The 15,483-nt window shown below is 47.1% G+C and overlaps 1 protein-coding gene across 4 annotated transcripts; it reads right to left on the bottom strand.

Moving 5' to 3' along the window:
- Positions 1-309: 309 nt before the first annotated feature.
- TARDBP (TAR DNA binding protein) lies at positions 310-5,246 on the bottom strand (the record flags this gene model as incomplete). Of its 4 annotated transcripts, none has more annotated exons than XM_084241849.1 (6): positions 310-365; positions 1,292-1,436; positions 1,821-1,991; positions 2,580-2,720; positions 3,173-3,336; positions 5,009-5,246. In XM_084241849.1, the coding sequence occupies 6 exons, from the start codon at positions 5,244-5,246 to the stop codon at positions 310-312; spliced, it is 915 nt and encodes a 304-aa protein (XP_084097975.1). The 4 variants fall into 4 exon arrangements, with proteins under 4 accessions (XP_084097975.1, XP_084097976.1, XP_084097977.1 ...); XM_084241850.1 differs by having other exon boundaries at positions 1,310-1,436; XM_084241851.1 differs by having other exon boundaries at positions 1,319-1,436.
- Positions 5,247-15,483: the final 10,237 nt, after the last annotated feature.

The raw sequence follows: 15,483 nt of genomic DNA, 5'->3' as shown, positions 1-15,483 counted from the left end.
TTGAGAGACACATCTCGCCAAGTTAAAAAATATCCATTATGCACCACCAAGTCTCTGCACGCGCTCTCTCCTTTTCTCGCTCATACTAGCCTTTCATGCCTCGGCACCACCATCAATCCCACACAAGGTTTCAAAAGTTCAAACAGCCTTCTGGTTCCATATCACAGCCTTGCGTTCACAGCGTTGATACGACTCCATGAAATAAAGAGTAGCGGATAAAAATGGGACACCCACCGTCAAAGACGCAGCGTGATGACGAATTCTTGAATGAGAAAGCATGTAGACAGAAGTATTCCTATGGCAGAATATTTACAGCACTACTTTCAATGAAGTGCTTCTTCCATAAACATTTGAAATGAGATGAACTGCAGAGATTAAATGAAGGCTTCATATTGTACTTTTGTATATGAAGGGAGACAAGTGTTAAAAAACAAAACAAAACAAAAAAAACAAACAAAGAACCGAATATTGTGACACCATGATCTCCAAAAGGGAGATTTTCCTAAGGAAAAAATCCGTATGGTGGGGGTTCAAATTAAAACAAGGAGAAAATGTAGTTCTAACCAATGGTTTCCATTTTGAACATGCAAAGAATTCACTTGACAAGTCCAGGGATAAAATATTACAGGAGAAACCTTTTGATAGCAATTGTAGTGTGTTGGTTTACCCATCAGGCAAACAGCAGTTCACTTTCACTCAGTATTTCAACCCTTTATGTAACAAAACTTATAAAATTCCTTTAACTCTTCCTCTTTTTCTAAAGAAAATGTCAAAAATACTGCTGAATATACTTCACACTGAACAAACCAATTTTGAAAATCCTTAGTATATATTTTACAATATACTTACCATGAGTTTAGAAAAATTTGAATTCCCACCAGTCTATACCAGCCACACCCCACTGTCTACATTCCCCAGCCGGAAGACTTCGAATCCATGCTTGAGCCAAAGCCACCATTGAAACCACTGCCCGACCCTGCATTTGATGCTGATCCCCAACCTATTGCTGCACCTGAATTAGAGCCACTGTAAGAGTTATTTCCAGACCCAAAGGCCTGGTTTGGTTCCCTCTGCATGTTGCCTTGGCTTTGGTTATTACCTGATGGGCCCGACTGGTTCTGCTGACTGGCTAACATGCCCATCATGCCCCAGCTGCTCTGTAGCGCTGCCTGCGCTGCAGCCATCATCGCTGGATTAATGCTGAAAGCGCCAAAGTTCATCCCTCCACCCATATTACTTCCTTGGTTGTTTCCCAAGCCAGCTCCGCCCCCTCTACTGTTACCAAACCCACCCTGATTCCCAAAGCCACCTGGATTACCACCAAATCTTCCACTTCTTTCTAACTGTCTATTGCTATTGTGCTTAGGTTCAGCATTGGATATATGTACGCTGATTCCTTTAATGATCAAGTCCTCTCCACAAAGAGACTGGGCAACCTATAAGAAATAAGGGATGTAAATAGAGGAGATTAAACAACTGACTCATACACCAAAGCAGCAATAAAACTTAGATTTCATGCCATTCTCTAAGCTGGAGGAAAAATAAGCAAAAATGCTAATTGCATGTAAACCTGTAACATAGCCTTAGCTTCAGCAATGAAGCAATGATAGCAAGATCTTTCAGTTCATTTTCAAAAGATATACTCCCAGTTATGTGAAATGCAGATAAGTATCTAAAGGCTGTATCACAAATATCTACATCCGTATACCTCCCAGTTTATAAGGTCAAAAAGCTTAGCTAAGGATGGCATCAGCTGAATGGGGTAAATTCAAGAGAAATTACCTAATTAACTGGGACAAAATTATTAAAGAGAAAAATACCTGATCATCTGCAAATGTAACAAAGGCAAAAGCCCTGAATGGTTTGGGAATGAAGACATCTACCACTTCTCCGTACTGGCAAAAGAACTGCCGCAACTCGTCAGCAGTCATGTCCTCTGTACAACGACCAACAAATACTTTTCTGCTTCTCAGAGGCTCATCTGGGCTTTGCTGAGCAAATCAAAAGGAAGGAAGAACGTCAGAAATATTTTATGAGCAATGAAAAGAGCATTATGGTAAAGGATAGAACAAAACCTATCTGCCTTTTATATCAAGAGTCAAAAAAGTAGGTACATTCTTATTGATTTATCTTGCATTAGCACTTCTCTTACAGGCCTTTGATGAATGAAATTTTAAAATTTCAAGTTCATGAGAGTATATCTGGACTCAGAAAAATCAATGACTGACAAATGTCCTGGCAAAGACAGTAACATTCCCGACACACGAGGCTTGTTTACGTTTGCTTCGAACAAGTGAGGCCGTGGTAACAAGAGCAATGCATTCTGACAGGCTTTGCTTTACATGTGACTAAGAAATTGTTAACTTGCTAGAAACAGCAAGAGGAAGAATAAACCGAATAAAGTTTTACTTTGCAGAGGTAATAAACTAAAAATCTCCAACAAACAAAGCATTCCATGTACATTATGATCCTAAGGTTCTTAGAACACACCCGCAACTATCTTTCCCAAGTATATTTAATGTTTCACTTTATGGCACCTTATAAGGAGGCTGTCTGCAAAAGTCACGAAAGCTAAGTACCTTGGAATTTGGAAGCTTACAGTCGCACCACCGCCCGTCTATCATATGCCGCTGCGACATGACTTTCACCTGGGTGTCATATTCCGTAAAACGAACAAAGCCAAACCCCTTTGAATGACCAGTTTTAATATCTTTCTTGACCTAGAAAAGATCATTTAAATTTACCAAAACCACACACAATCGAATCAGAGTTTGTCAATGTGAATGGTTTCAAGTGGAGGCAACAGCTTAATTAAAACTTAACCAAGTCATTTTTGAGGTAAAAGCAAAAGCAGGGTTAATGTTGAGTGATAATCAGGCCATCGAGTGACAGAATTTTAACAAAGTATTTTAGAATGAAGGCAAAGATAAGCTAGAGCTCATGCTTACGAATACAATGGGAAATGCTCCCATTAGTATGTTACAAAGAAAAAACCTAATGTGTCACCACAATATCAAAGGCAAAAATACACAGCACGTGCATAAAGCAAAACAGTAGAAGCCAAATTTCTTTTCAGCACCCTGTGTATCCATGTCTGCTCAACATAAAGGGGAATGTCATCGAAACAAATTCTAGGTGCTTCTTCACAGGTAAAAGTGAAATCAAAGTTTACCTGAACCATAAGAACTTCTCCAAAGGTGCTGAAATATTCTTTCAGATCCTGTTCAGTTGTTTTCCATGGAAGACCCAATACTATTAAATCAGATGTTTTCTGTACTGCTCTTTTCACTTTCACTGCTGATGAAGCATCTGTTTCATCCATTTTTCTTTTATTATCTAAACAAATGAGCAGAAATCTTTTAAAACTCTTCATTTAACGCTTCTTAAAACACACTATACCTATCAATCAACAGAAATGAGGAGCAAAAAGATTCGGAGATCAATAAGAAATTGAAAACTTTTTGAGAAGAGCAACGCTAGCTGTTGAGGACAGAACAGGGACTGAATAAACTGAAGTGCTTATCCAGCAAGAATCCAGGATCCCCACTCTCATTTTAGACAACTATGTTCTCCCCCCTTTCAAAAGACATCATCAAAACAAAATCCGACCTCACTTTGACTTTAAGATAAAGTAGAAAAAAAAGGTCAAAAAACTGTTGGTACTATTTGTGTGTCTATTAAACATTTAATTAACATCTACAAATTAATGTATAATACCATAAAGTTGGCAATTTTTTTTTTAATTAATGCATACAAGAAATGGGGTATAGGCCAGAAGTGTGGTGGTGGTACTCAACAGAGTGGGAGGACTCAACAGAGAGTGGGGAGCAGCAGGCGAGACAGGAGAGGTCTGCTGCACCATGTGGATTGCACCCTGGCTGGCCGGGCATGGAACTCGTGTTGCAGAGGCTGCGGACAGCTTCATAGTGCTGTGCTTAACCCCCTGCGCCACCAGGGAGGCCCCAAGGTTGGCAATTTTTATCTACAGATGAGGATTTAAGGGTGATTTCAAATTCCCCATTTTCCCCTGAACTTTCAACAATAAATGCCTGTTAATTTTATTAAAAAAAAAAAAAAAAATCCCAGGCTATTTTTAAAAACAAAAAGTTGAGGGCCTCCCCTGGTGGCGCAGCGGTTGAGCGCTGGGCTGCGAGGCTGTCTGAAGCCTCTGCAGCGCCGGTTCGTTCCCCGGCCACCGGCGAGGGTCCCACAAAAAGAAAAAGAAAAAAAAAAATGAGAGAGAGGAACTAAATGACAATACTTTTATTTTATTTTAAAGCAGTTTGGGTTCACAGCAAAACTGAGGAAAGTAGCGGTTTCCCAAATACTCTCTGTCCCTCAACGCACAGACCACCCCCCCATTATCTTATTTCCCAGCGGGTTGTTACATGTGTCACAACTTACAAACCTACATCCACATCATGATCTAAATGACATTTTAAATCTGAGTAGTTTTTAACCCACAAGCAGTTAACAACATACTAAAAAGACCCTGAACTGAAGTTAATAAAACTTACCATATAAGTACGAGAGTTGTACCATGCCAGCACACATCCCTACTGGGAAACCTCTCAACCTTCACATTTCCCTCTCCTAGGCTTAGAACTTCAATGCCAGAGGAGTAAGACCAGCGCACAAAGTTGTAAGCAGGACTACACTAATTCAAGATCTGATGATCATTTATGGGGAAAAAGTGTCAGAAGGACGTAAGTCTTCAAAGATCAAACCAAAATACTAGGGCACTCTAGGTATTTACAAAGCACTCTCAGTAATTCCTTAAATTTGGCATCAACTTGACAATGTTTGCTCAGATAACAAGATATCTTAAAAAAAAAAAAAAGGTTCTGTAACTTTCAATTTTCACCAACTTTAGTCATCGTCCACATTAGCGTTAAGGGTGAAGTTAAAAAAAAATACTTCCATGACAGGAGACGTTTTGTCATTAAGAGGCCGTGACCTATGACCAAGGACCAGTAGCACATTACTGCAAAACCAAGTGGCAACAAACCTTTGGGATAGTTGACGACATACACCAGATTCCCCCAGCCGGCGTCCGGCGCATGCAGAATTCCTTCCACCAGCCGGACCCCTCTCATGCACTGAGACACTGGATTCCTGTAGCGCAGCCCACAAGCACCTGGAAACTGGGCTGTAACTGTGGACAACAGCACTGTCCCATCATCTTCTGAGGGTATTTCAATGGGCTCGTCGTTCTCATCTTCGGTTACCCGAATATACTCAGACATCTTTCCTGGTATTTCTTGAAGGGAAGAGAGAGATGAACGAGGGACACTTGTGTTAAACTGTTTTCTTATAGTCAGCTGGTGACTACCCGACCGCATCGCTGTCTAGGATCCCCAAGTCTGAATTCTTGGAGGGGTTTGTGATCCCTGCTACGGCGGGAGACCCCGCCGGCTCCGGCAGCATCTGCCCAAGGCCTGCTCCGCAGCAGGTGCGGCATCTATACCTGAGAGACCTGCCAGTCCCGGGGGCGCGCTGGGGGCGGGGCAGGCACGCGCCGGAGAGGGGGGCACGCGGGTAACCATCACACCCGTGGTCGCTGCCCCCGGGGAGACCGTCACCCCGGGGCCGGGCAGCAGCGACGCCGGCTGAGATGGGGGCGGCGGGGGGGGGGCCGGGGGGGCACTGCACTAAGCGATGGAGAAGCAGAGTCTGGAGAGCCGAGCCCCGAAGTCAGGCGCGCGGACGGGGTGAGGAGTCCTCGCTGTTCCTCATTCCGGGACTTCCGGGGCCCCCAAACCCGAGCCGCCCGGGCCGCGGCGACGGGTGCCGGCGAGGCCGCTCCCAGCAGCCCGCGCGAGGCGGCGGGGCGGAGTCAGCGCGGCCGGGCCGGGCCGCGGCACAGGCCCGAGCCGGGGCCCCCGCGAGCCGAGGGCGGCCGCACGACGCGCCCCCGGGCCCGGCCGCCGGGCCAGCCCCCCGGCGCCGCCGCCCCCCGCGCCGGCCCCAGCGCCGCCCCGCGAGAGCCGCCGCGCAGGACGAGGCCGGCCCGGCCCGCGGCTCCCCCGCCGCGCCCGCGCAGGCCGCCGAGTGCGGGCCGGGCGCCCCGGGCGCCCTCCGTGCGCAGCGCCCGCAACTCACCCGCGAGGCCGCGGCCGGGAAGCCCGCCGGGGAGAGAGACGCAGCGAGGGGTCCGAGCGCAGCCCAGCGACCGCTTCGCTCCCACAAAATGGCGCCAGGGCCGCCGCCCCCCCCCGCCGGCCCCTTCCGCTCCCACCGCTGCCGTCCGGAGGGGGGGGCGCCGCGCCGGCTCTCGGCAGCGCTCCCCCGGCGAGACGCGCCGCGCGCCTGGGCGTGTGGGCGCACGGGCCGGGCGTGGACGCCAAAGCAACACCGGCCTCGGGGCGTGAGAAGCCAAAAGTGGAAAGCGCTGTGGCCGCGCAGGCTGCCCGCCCCCCCCACGCGGCGTGGCGGATGGTTTCGCCCGACCAACCGCCGGCCCGGGCTCGGCCGCAGCTCGCGCACCTTGAAAACGCGCGAGACTAGCGCAGGGGCGGGGAAAGGGGCGGGGTCTCCACTCGGGGCGGGGCCACCAGGGGAGAGGCGGGGCGGGGGCGTGGCTTGGCGGGGGCCAGCCCTCCGGACCCGAGGGCGGCTGGAGAGCGCGGGGCGCCGGCCCCAGGGTCTGCTAAACCCTCCCGGCGCGTCGCCTGCTTCCTCTCCTCGCCAGTCTCCACACTTGGAGAGAGTATCTTTAGCCTACCGGGCACTTTTTAAAGCATTCACCCAATAGTGCTGTGTGATGAGCACGGCTGATGCTCTGCAGGCACAAGGGAGGAAACTGAGGCACAGAGAGGTTAAGTACCTGACATGAGGTCACCCAGTTGGTAAATGGGATTTGAACCCTAACCCTGGGTTAGCGAACTTTGAGACACAATTTTTGCGTGTCTTTTCTGAAAACCATGTGTGATTGCTGCTGCTGTTCCGTTGCGGATGTGTCCTTGTGCAGTTGGCAACGATTTTAATTCCTCAGTCTATCAGTGTACATCAGTGAAACTTAGTAATAACAAAGTGGGTTATAGTTATTATTAGCTCATTTCATCCTTATGACAGCCCTTAGGGTGCTGATATCTCGAGCAAACGGAGGCAGGTAGGTTGCGAAACCCTGCCGGAGCTCACAGAGCGGTTGAGTGCTGGGGTCGGGGTTTGAACCCAGGTAGCCGGGCTCTGCAGCGAGTCCAGTCCACTGCCTCCTGCTTCTTACAGCCTCCTAGGAATGGATATTAAGTCCCACAGGTCCATCTCTGACAACATCCCTTCCTGTTAACCAGATTGTAATGGAACCCATTTGGAGGAAGGCAGGAGGGAGTGGAGGCAGAAGGGGGGCCCTGTCCCCAGGGGTGACCCTGCACACCAGGGACAAGGCTGGCAGCCGATCCTCGGCGGTACTAGTGCTGGACACTGGAGACCTGCATCATCTCAACCCACTCTGTCATTTTGGAGAAGTCATTTTTATTATCCCCATTTTGCAGAAGAAGAAACTGAGCTTCAAAGGCCATGTGACCTGCCTGAGGTCAAGAATGTCACCCAGTCCATAAATTGCCGTCCTCACCTATCAGACACTGAAGCTGCGCTCTGCCAGCCTGCCTGGGCCTCTCAGGCAGGACAGAGACTGAGCCATTAGTGTGGGCAGCCGGGGAGGGGACTTGGATGCCTGTTGCCGGTGGGCAGAAACGGGGGAGGTCACACAGGGACAAACCCGCCAAGACTCTCCCTTGCCCCAGAAGTTCTCAGGAGCATTGGCAGACAGCCAGTACTCCCTGAGGAAGGTAAATAACTCCTTCGGGAAGGGAATCGACAAAGGCTGAGGGAGCTGGACAGCAGAGTGCCCTCTTCCTCTCTGAGTTCCTCTTGGGGTGCAGCTTAACGGAGCTGCTTGTCAGCAGTTCTCTTGTTGAAGGTGCTGTGTGTGTTCTGGCTTCTTTGCGTGTGTGTTCACACTCCTCACGCATTAAGCCAGGCAGTTCTTACAGGGGCCGAACAACATCTGTTTCTACTCATTTCCTCCCTTCTGAGCATCTTCCTTGAGCAAGGCTCTCTGAGGATAATGGTCAGGAAGGATGAGCTTGAACCCTCATCCAGCACCGTGTTCGGGCTGCAGTATAGAGACCGACAGAGATGAAAGCCAGCGGAGACCTGGATGCAGTAGTCTATAATCCAGGTGGGGAACAGGTAGGGAGCCGAGACAGAAAGCCTGTGGGCATCAGCACTGGGCAGGCGCTGCAGGGCTGGGGGGGTTCCCGGTAGCTCTTCCAGGGGGTGGCCTCCAGCATAAGGATGAGGAGTCTTGTACCAGATTCTGAGAACGGGCCCAGTTTGCAAACTGTCTCTGGGGCACTCCTCTCTCCTCCAGGGCCTCCCTTAGATTCCCAGCTCTGCGTGCTCTGTAAAGCTAACAGGACAGACCTCTACAGCATTCCTGAAACCTAAGAGAAATATCAAGGCAGTAAAAGTAGTTAGCTAAAAGTAACTTTATTTCACCAAGGCTGTTTTCTCCTAATCATTTCCTATCCTATTGGGTCCCATTCAGATTAGGAGCTGCTTTTCTTTTCTTTTCATTTTAAGATTTAGTTATTTACGCATACAAGAGCTAGGGTGCAGGCCAGAGATGCGGGGGGTGAGAGGAGTCACCAGAGACAGAGCGTGGAACAGAACAGGCAGATATACTGAAGTACACTGCTGAGGGGAGCAGCGGGGAGACAGGAGAGGTCTGCTGTGCCATGTGGGTAGCTCCCTGGCTGGCCGGGGATCGAACTCATGCTGCAGAGGCTGCGGATTGCTTCATAGTGCGGTGCTTAACCCCTTGTGCCACCAGGGAAGCCCAGGAGCTGCTTTTCTACCTCACCTAGGTCTGATGTTGACTTTTCTAAAAACGCTTGACTCTGAAATAATTTAAAACTTATGATGGAGGGCCTCCCCGGTGGCGCAGCAGTTGAGCGCTGGGTTGCGAAGCTGCCCGCAGCCTCTGCAGCACTAGTTCGATCCCCGGCTGCTCCCCGGCCACCGGAGGAGGGTCCCACATGGCGCGCAGACCTCTCCTGCCGCCCGCTGCTCTCCTCAGCAGTGTCCTTCGGTCCTTTTGCCTGCTCTGCTCCCCGCTCTGGCTCTGGTGAATTCTCTCACCCTCCCGCACTTCTGACTGTACCCAGTGCATGTATAAGTAAATAAATATATCTTTAAAAAAAAATAAAACTTATGATGGAGTTGCCAGCAAAGTGGAAGGAACTGTATGTCTTTTATCCAGATTCACCAACTGGTAACATTTCTCACTTTGCCTTATTATTCTGCCTCTCTATATAGACATATAAAGTCATCCTGATAATAATATTTCACAGAACCATTAATGTATTGTGTGGAATCACAGTACCATCATCCAATTCAGGAAATTTAACATTGATATAACACGGGTTATAAGACCACATAGGTGGTGTGTGGCCTATCAGTGATGGTGGGGGGGAGGGTGGTGTCACGGGGCCTCTGCTGGTTCCATTATTTTTTTTAAAAAAGATTTACAGGCCAGTGGTGTGTGTGGAGAGGTGTGAGAGGATTCCTCAGAGACAGAGTGGGGAGCAGAACAGGCAGACTGACTGAAATACACTGTTGAGGGGAGCAGCAGGGAGACAGGAAAGATCTGCTGCCCCATGTGGGTCAGCTCCCTGGCTGGGGATCGAACTCAGGCTGCAGTGGCTGGTGATAGCTTGATAGCCCTGAGACTTTAACCCCTGCACCACCAGAGAGGCCCTTCACTGGACCGTTTCTAAGTGAGCTTCAGTCATCATGACATTTTGCCTGGAACTACTTCAACCAGCATCTCCAAAGAGCATAGCCATTCTGCGCAGCACAGTACCATTGGTCATCACCTCAAGACAATTCAGTTATTTCCCAATACCTTCCAACATCCAGTCTGTATTCACATTTTCACGATTGTTCCCCCAAATGTCTTTTACAGCTGTTTTTTGGGACCAGGATCTAACTAAGTTTCACCCACTGCATTTGGTTACTATGTCCTTTAGCCTTTTAAAATCTAGTATAATCTCCACACCCAAGACACTGACTTTTTATTAACAGGCCAGATAGTTTGTAGACTGCTGTGCATTCCTTGGGTTGGTTCTGTTACCAGAAACGCCTGGGTCCTGCTGCCTGTCACTGCAGACGCCACTGAGCAGAGACAGGAATTGAATCTATAAGAAGCGCGTTTATTTGGCTGGCAGGCCAGCGATCTGAGAATGGTGGGCATATCACCCGGAAGAAACCGTCTAACTTCTCATCTCTAGCTGGCTATTTCTCAGTGAGTTGAACAAAAGCAGTCATGTTGAATCTGTTTATCAGAACAGCTCGTCATAGCTTATGTTCCTGGGATTGGTCATGTTCAGCCCCCAGGGTTTATCACCCTCCTGTTATCTTGATCTCAGTACATCCTGGCCTGCTGAGCTTGGTTCGTTTCTGATGGTGTCAATGTTGGGCGCTCATTTGGCTATCATCGGGGGAAGGAATCTCAGATCAAAACAAGAATTTCAGTTCCTCAGGGTATTACCTAGCTCCTTCCTTTTTGCCCTGTTTTCCCTGTGTACTGGGAAGTCAGATCTAGATGCCGTCGTGTTCCGGTTAGACATATGTGGCCAGAGCACTATGTGGGGAAGCCACCCATGGGGCCCCCTAAGAGCACATAATGCCCGGCTTTCTCGCTGTCACTGATGCTAAATCTGATCTCTTGGTGACGGTTGTCACCAACCCCTCAACAGGGATCCCTCAACAGAGAAGCTCTACTTTCCCTCCTTGCAATGGCAATTGGCAAGTGATCACTGGCTGGTCCTCTGTCACGGGGCAGTGTTCCTGGTTCTCCTCAGCCTTTCACTAAATGGCTTTCTGGTCCGCTGATAATCCTTGTCTGATTCATCTGCTTCACTGGGCATTGGAAAATGGCAAAAAACAATACCATCATTCCTACTACATTCTTTTGTAAAGAAAATCTTTCATCAACTGGGGATGAACTACAGTTTCCCTAAATGCTTTATCCATTTCCAGGTGAGACCGAGAAAATTGTTACCTCCAACAGTAATGATTATATTTTTGTTTCTTTTTTTTTTTTGGCATGTTTTATTTATTTATTTGTTTGTTTGTTTGTTTGTTTTTGTTTATACATGCACTGGGTACAGTCAGAAGCGCGGGAGGGTGAGAGAATTCACCAGAGCCAGAGCGGGGAGCAGAGCAGGCAGAAGGACCGAAGTACACTGCTGAGGGGAGCAGTGGGCGGCAGGAGAGGTCTGCGCGCCATGTGGGACCCTCCTCCAGTGGCCGGGGAGCAGCCGGGGATCGAACCGGCGCCGCAGAGGCCGCTGGCAGCTTCGCAACCCAGCGCTCAACCGCTGCGCCACCGGGGAGGCCCAGTAATGATTATATTTTTTCCATTTTTTTTTTTGAATTCTTGGATTTTAATTTATAACATCTTTTTTTTAAGACAAGCACTGGGTATAGTCAGAAGCATGGGAGAGTGAGAGAATTCACCAGAGCCAGAGTGGGGAACAGAATAGGCAGGCTGATGAAGTACACTGCTGAGGGGAGCAGCAGAAGCGGCAGGAGAGGTCTGCGCGCCATGTGGGACCCTCACCGGTGGCTGGGAACCGAACTGGTGCTGCAGAGGCTGTGGGCAGCTTCACAGCCCAGCGCTCAACCTCTGAGCCACCAGGGGAGGCCCTTTTATAACATCTTTTGTAATAGGTTGCAGTCATTCATGTTTTTTTTCCCAAAGATTTATTTATGCATACAAGCACTGGGGCACAGGCCAGAGGTGTGGGGGTGAGAGGATTCACCAGAAAGAGTGGGGAGCAGAACAGGCAGACTGACTGAAACACACTGCTGAGGGGAGCAGTGGGGAGACAGGAGAGGTCTGCTGGGCCATGTGGGTAGCTCCCTGGCCGGGGATTGATCTCACGTTGTAGAGGCTTCAGATAGCTTCATAGTGCTGTGTCTTAACCCCTTGTGCCACCAGAGAGGCCCCTAAAATTTTTTTAACAAACACATATTTATTTTTTTTAATTTATTATTATTTTTTTAATAGATTTTTTTTTTTAAGATTTATTTATTTATTTGTACAAGCACTGGGTACAGTCAGAAGCGCGGGAGGGTGAGAGAATTCACCAGAGCCAGAGCGGGGAGCAGAGCAGGCAGAAGGACCGAAGTACACTGCTGAGGGGAGCAGCGGGTGGCAGGAGAGGTCTGCGCGCCATGTGGGACCCTCCTCCAGTGGTCGGGGAGCAGCCGGGGATGGAACCAGCGCTGCAGAGGCTGTTGGCAGCTTCACAACCCAGCGCTCAACCGCTGCGCCACCGGGGAGGCCCATGACAAACACATTTATAAGGGCAATTACAGGAGGGAGAACAGAGAACACATGGTCAAATTCCATCTGTCCTGCTAACAAGTGGTGCCAGTCAGTTATTTAAGTTATTTTTGTAAAAAGCCAACTTGGGCAAAAAACACCCATACCAGGAAACCCCAGTCCTTTGTTCTCCTAATCCTTTCATATCATTTTCAGGGCAAATCATTCATTCAGTTGCTTCTTATGCATTTACCTATATATTTTAAAATAATAAATCTATTCTGTGCATTTAATTTACCCATTTTAGAGGTTATCTATTGATTTCTTATTGTGATTAGTGAGGATTTTTATTTTTATAAAATATTTATAAATATTATTCCAATCACTATTATTTATTTTTTTTCACTGAGGATTTTTAGCTCACGCACTCCATTATCATTTCCTTCACTCTCTGACTATAACTTTTGGTTGGATACACATTCCATGCTTCCACTATAAATATAAATTTTATTTAAATCTAAGGTAAGAAGTGTCCTCTTTTGCAACTTTTTATTTTTCCTGGAGTTAATAATTGCTGTTATTTTACACTTGTTTTTTCTCATTGATTTTCTAATTATCTGATTATCTCTCTACACCCTCCAGAAATTGTAGAAACCACCCAAGGTTTGCCTTAAAGTCAAATCTGTCAGATAATTATCATTTCCATTTTTCAAATTTTTTGGAACTTTCAGATATTTTCCCCCAGTGCTTTCTGGTACTTGTATCAGCTGTCATCCCAGAACTTCCCTACACGTCTGAATTGGCTTTCTTCTACTCTCACACTTGGTTGCTACTCTGGTTATATATAGAACTTTAGGTTGAAAGTCATTTTTTCTCAGCACTTAATGTAATTTCCTATTGCTTTCTAGATTTGCGTGTTGCTTTTGAGAAGCCCATCATATTCTGGGTCTTTCACACAGTCTGCATTTTTTCTTTCTGGGATCTTTTATGATATCCTTATCTTCACTCATATGTTGAGATTCAAGATGATGATTGTCTCTTCCTGGAGATCATCTTTCAGTTGTTGTTCTGGATATTCTTGCCCCTCAGTTCTGGGAAAGTGTGTTGTATTATTGCTGTGACAATCCTTCCCCACTGTTTTCTTCTTTCCCTCTTTCTGGAATTCCTGAATCTCTTAAAATGACCCACCCTATTTTAAAAAATCTTTTCTTCTTCTGTTGTACAAATTTTTCTTTTTGTTCTACCTTCTGTGAAATTCTCTAACATTATCTTCAATCCTTCTGTTGGACTTTTTTCATAGCATCTGTGTTTTAATTTTCCAAAAGATCTAACTCTGATTCCTCCATTATAGCAACTGTTGTTTCATGGAGGTAGGACTTTTTACTTAATTCTCTGAGGCTATTAATGATAGTTTCCCTGGATACAACATTATGCCTGTTTCATCATAATAATTATTTTCTGTTTGTTTTGGTCTTGTCTTTCATGTGAGAGGTAATCCTCAACAGAATCTTTCCTCAATCTTTGCTTAATTGAGCCTGTTGGAGTATAGCACAGGGGATTGTTCTAACTGCTTTTATTACTGTCCCTGGAACAGAAATTCTGGGTCCAATGTGAAAGCACACTTATTTATTTGAGCATTTATATGCTAGGCTCTGTTTTGAGCAATATAATTCTTATCCCAACCCTGGCATCTCTCAGATGAGGAAGCTGTGGCACAGAGAGGCCACATAGCTTGGCCAAGTTCACACAGCCAGTGGGTGGTGGATTGGGATTCTTGGCTGCAGAGTCTATCCTCTTAATCACTTCTTTTTTTTTTTTTTAAGATTTATTTATTTATGCACACGAGAACTGGGGTACAAGGCCAGAGGTGCGGAGGGTGAGAGAATTCACCAGAGACGGAGTAGGGAGTAGAACAGGCAGACTGACTGAAATACACTGCTGAGGGGGGCGGCGGGCGAGAAAAGAGAGGTCTGCTGTGCCATGTGGGTAGCTCCCTGGCTGGGGATCGAACTTGTGCTGCAGAGGCTGCAGATAGCTTCACAGTGTTGTGCTTAACCCCTTGCACCACCAGGGAGGCCCCTGTAAATCAATTGTAATCAATCGCCTTCTTTTGGAACTCTGGGGGAGAATTTGTTCTCGATTCCCCAAAGAAACAACCACAACATTATAATATTTATTCACCATTTACTAAGTTCCAGACACTTTACTAAGTTCCAAGCACTTTACCTGTAGGCACCATTTAACCCTCACAACAGCCTAGGAAGTAGGTACTATATTTACTTTATATTTTTTAAATGGTTGCGGGGGGGGGGGAATCAAAAGATACTATTTTGTGACACACAAAATTGTTATGAAATTCTAATTTCCCCATCTATAGTAGTTTCATTGGAGTATAGCCACACCCATCTTTGCATATCTAGAAAGCTTAAAATATTTATCATCTAGCCTTTCACAGGAAGGTTTGCCAAGCCCTGCCCTGCTCCGATGATTGCATCTGACTGTTGCCCAGAGTTCTGTAATGTGACACCCACACTTGCTGACTGTTGTCTTGTCAAGGTCCCTGGTCTGCCCCGGCTTACCTGTTGTGATGCAGATGCAGAATGTCTCTGAGATACATAAAAGTGAGACTGTTGACTCATGGAGTGAGTGCGCAATTTTCACAATTTCCAAGGTTTTAAATTTTTTCCACTGTTTCACATCCATCAAGCAGTGAAGAGATGCTTTCTTCTCTCCCACACCATTCGTAAATGTGTTCATTTATTCAACAATACTTACTGAGCACTTCACTTACTAAGTGCTTGATGATTCTAGGTGCTGGACTGCAGCAAAGGAGCAAGTCCTTGCCCCTCTGGAGCTCACAGTCCCAGTGCTGTGTTCACAGAGCACTTCCTGGGCACAGCGCCATTTGCAGTGCTTTGTGGCAGTAGCTGTTGGAATCCTCACTACAATATCATTTCCATTTTCCAAACAAGAAAACCAGCTCAGAGATACCAGGGTGGGGTCTGAGCTCCAACTGGCACTACCTGCAGGATCTGGGTTCTTAGCTCCTCGACCTTCTGCCGCTCTGCACAGTTTGCCCATGTGCCACCTCTCATTTCCACCTTCCTAAGGTTTGCCATTCTGATGAATGTAAACTGTTCTCTCCT

The sequence above is a fragment of the Talpa europaea genome (assembly GCF_964194135.1).
Source record: "Talpa europaea genome assembly, chromosome: 9".
Classification (NCBI taxonomy): Eukaryota; Metazoa; Chordata; class Mammalia; order Eulipotyphla; family Talpidae; genus Talpa; species Talpa europaea.
The sequence above is the reverse complement of the archived record's forward strand: the minus strand, read 5'-3'. Positions and strand labels throughout refer to the sequence as shown.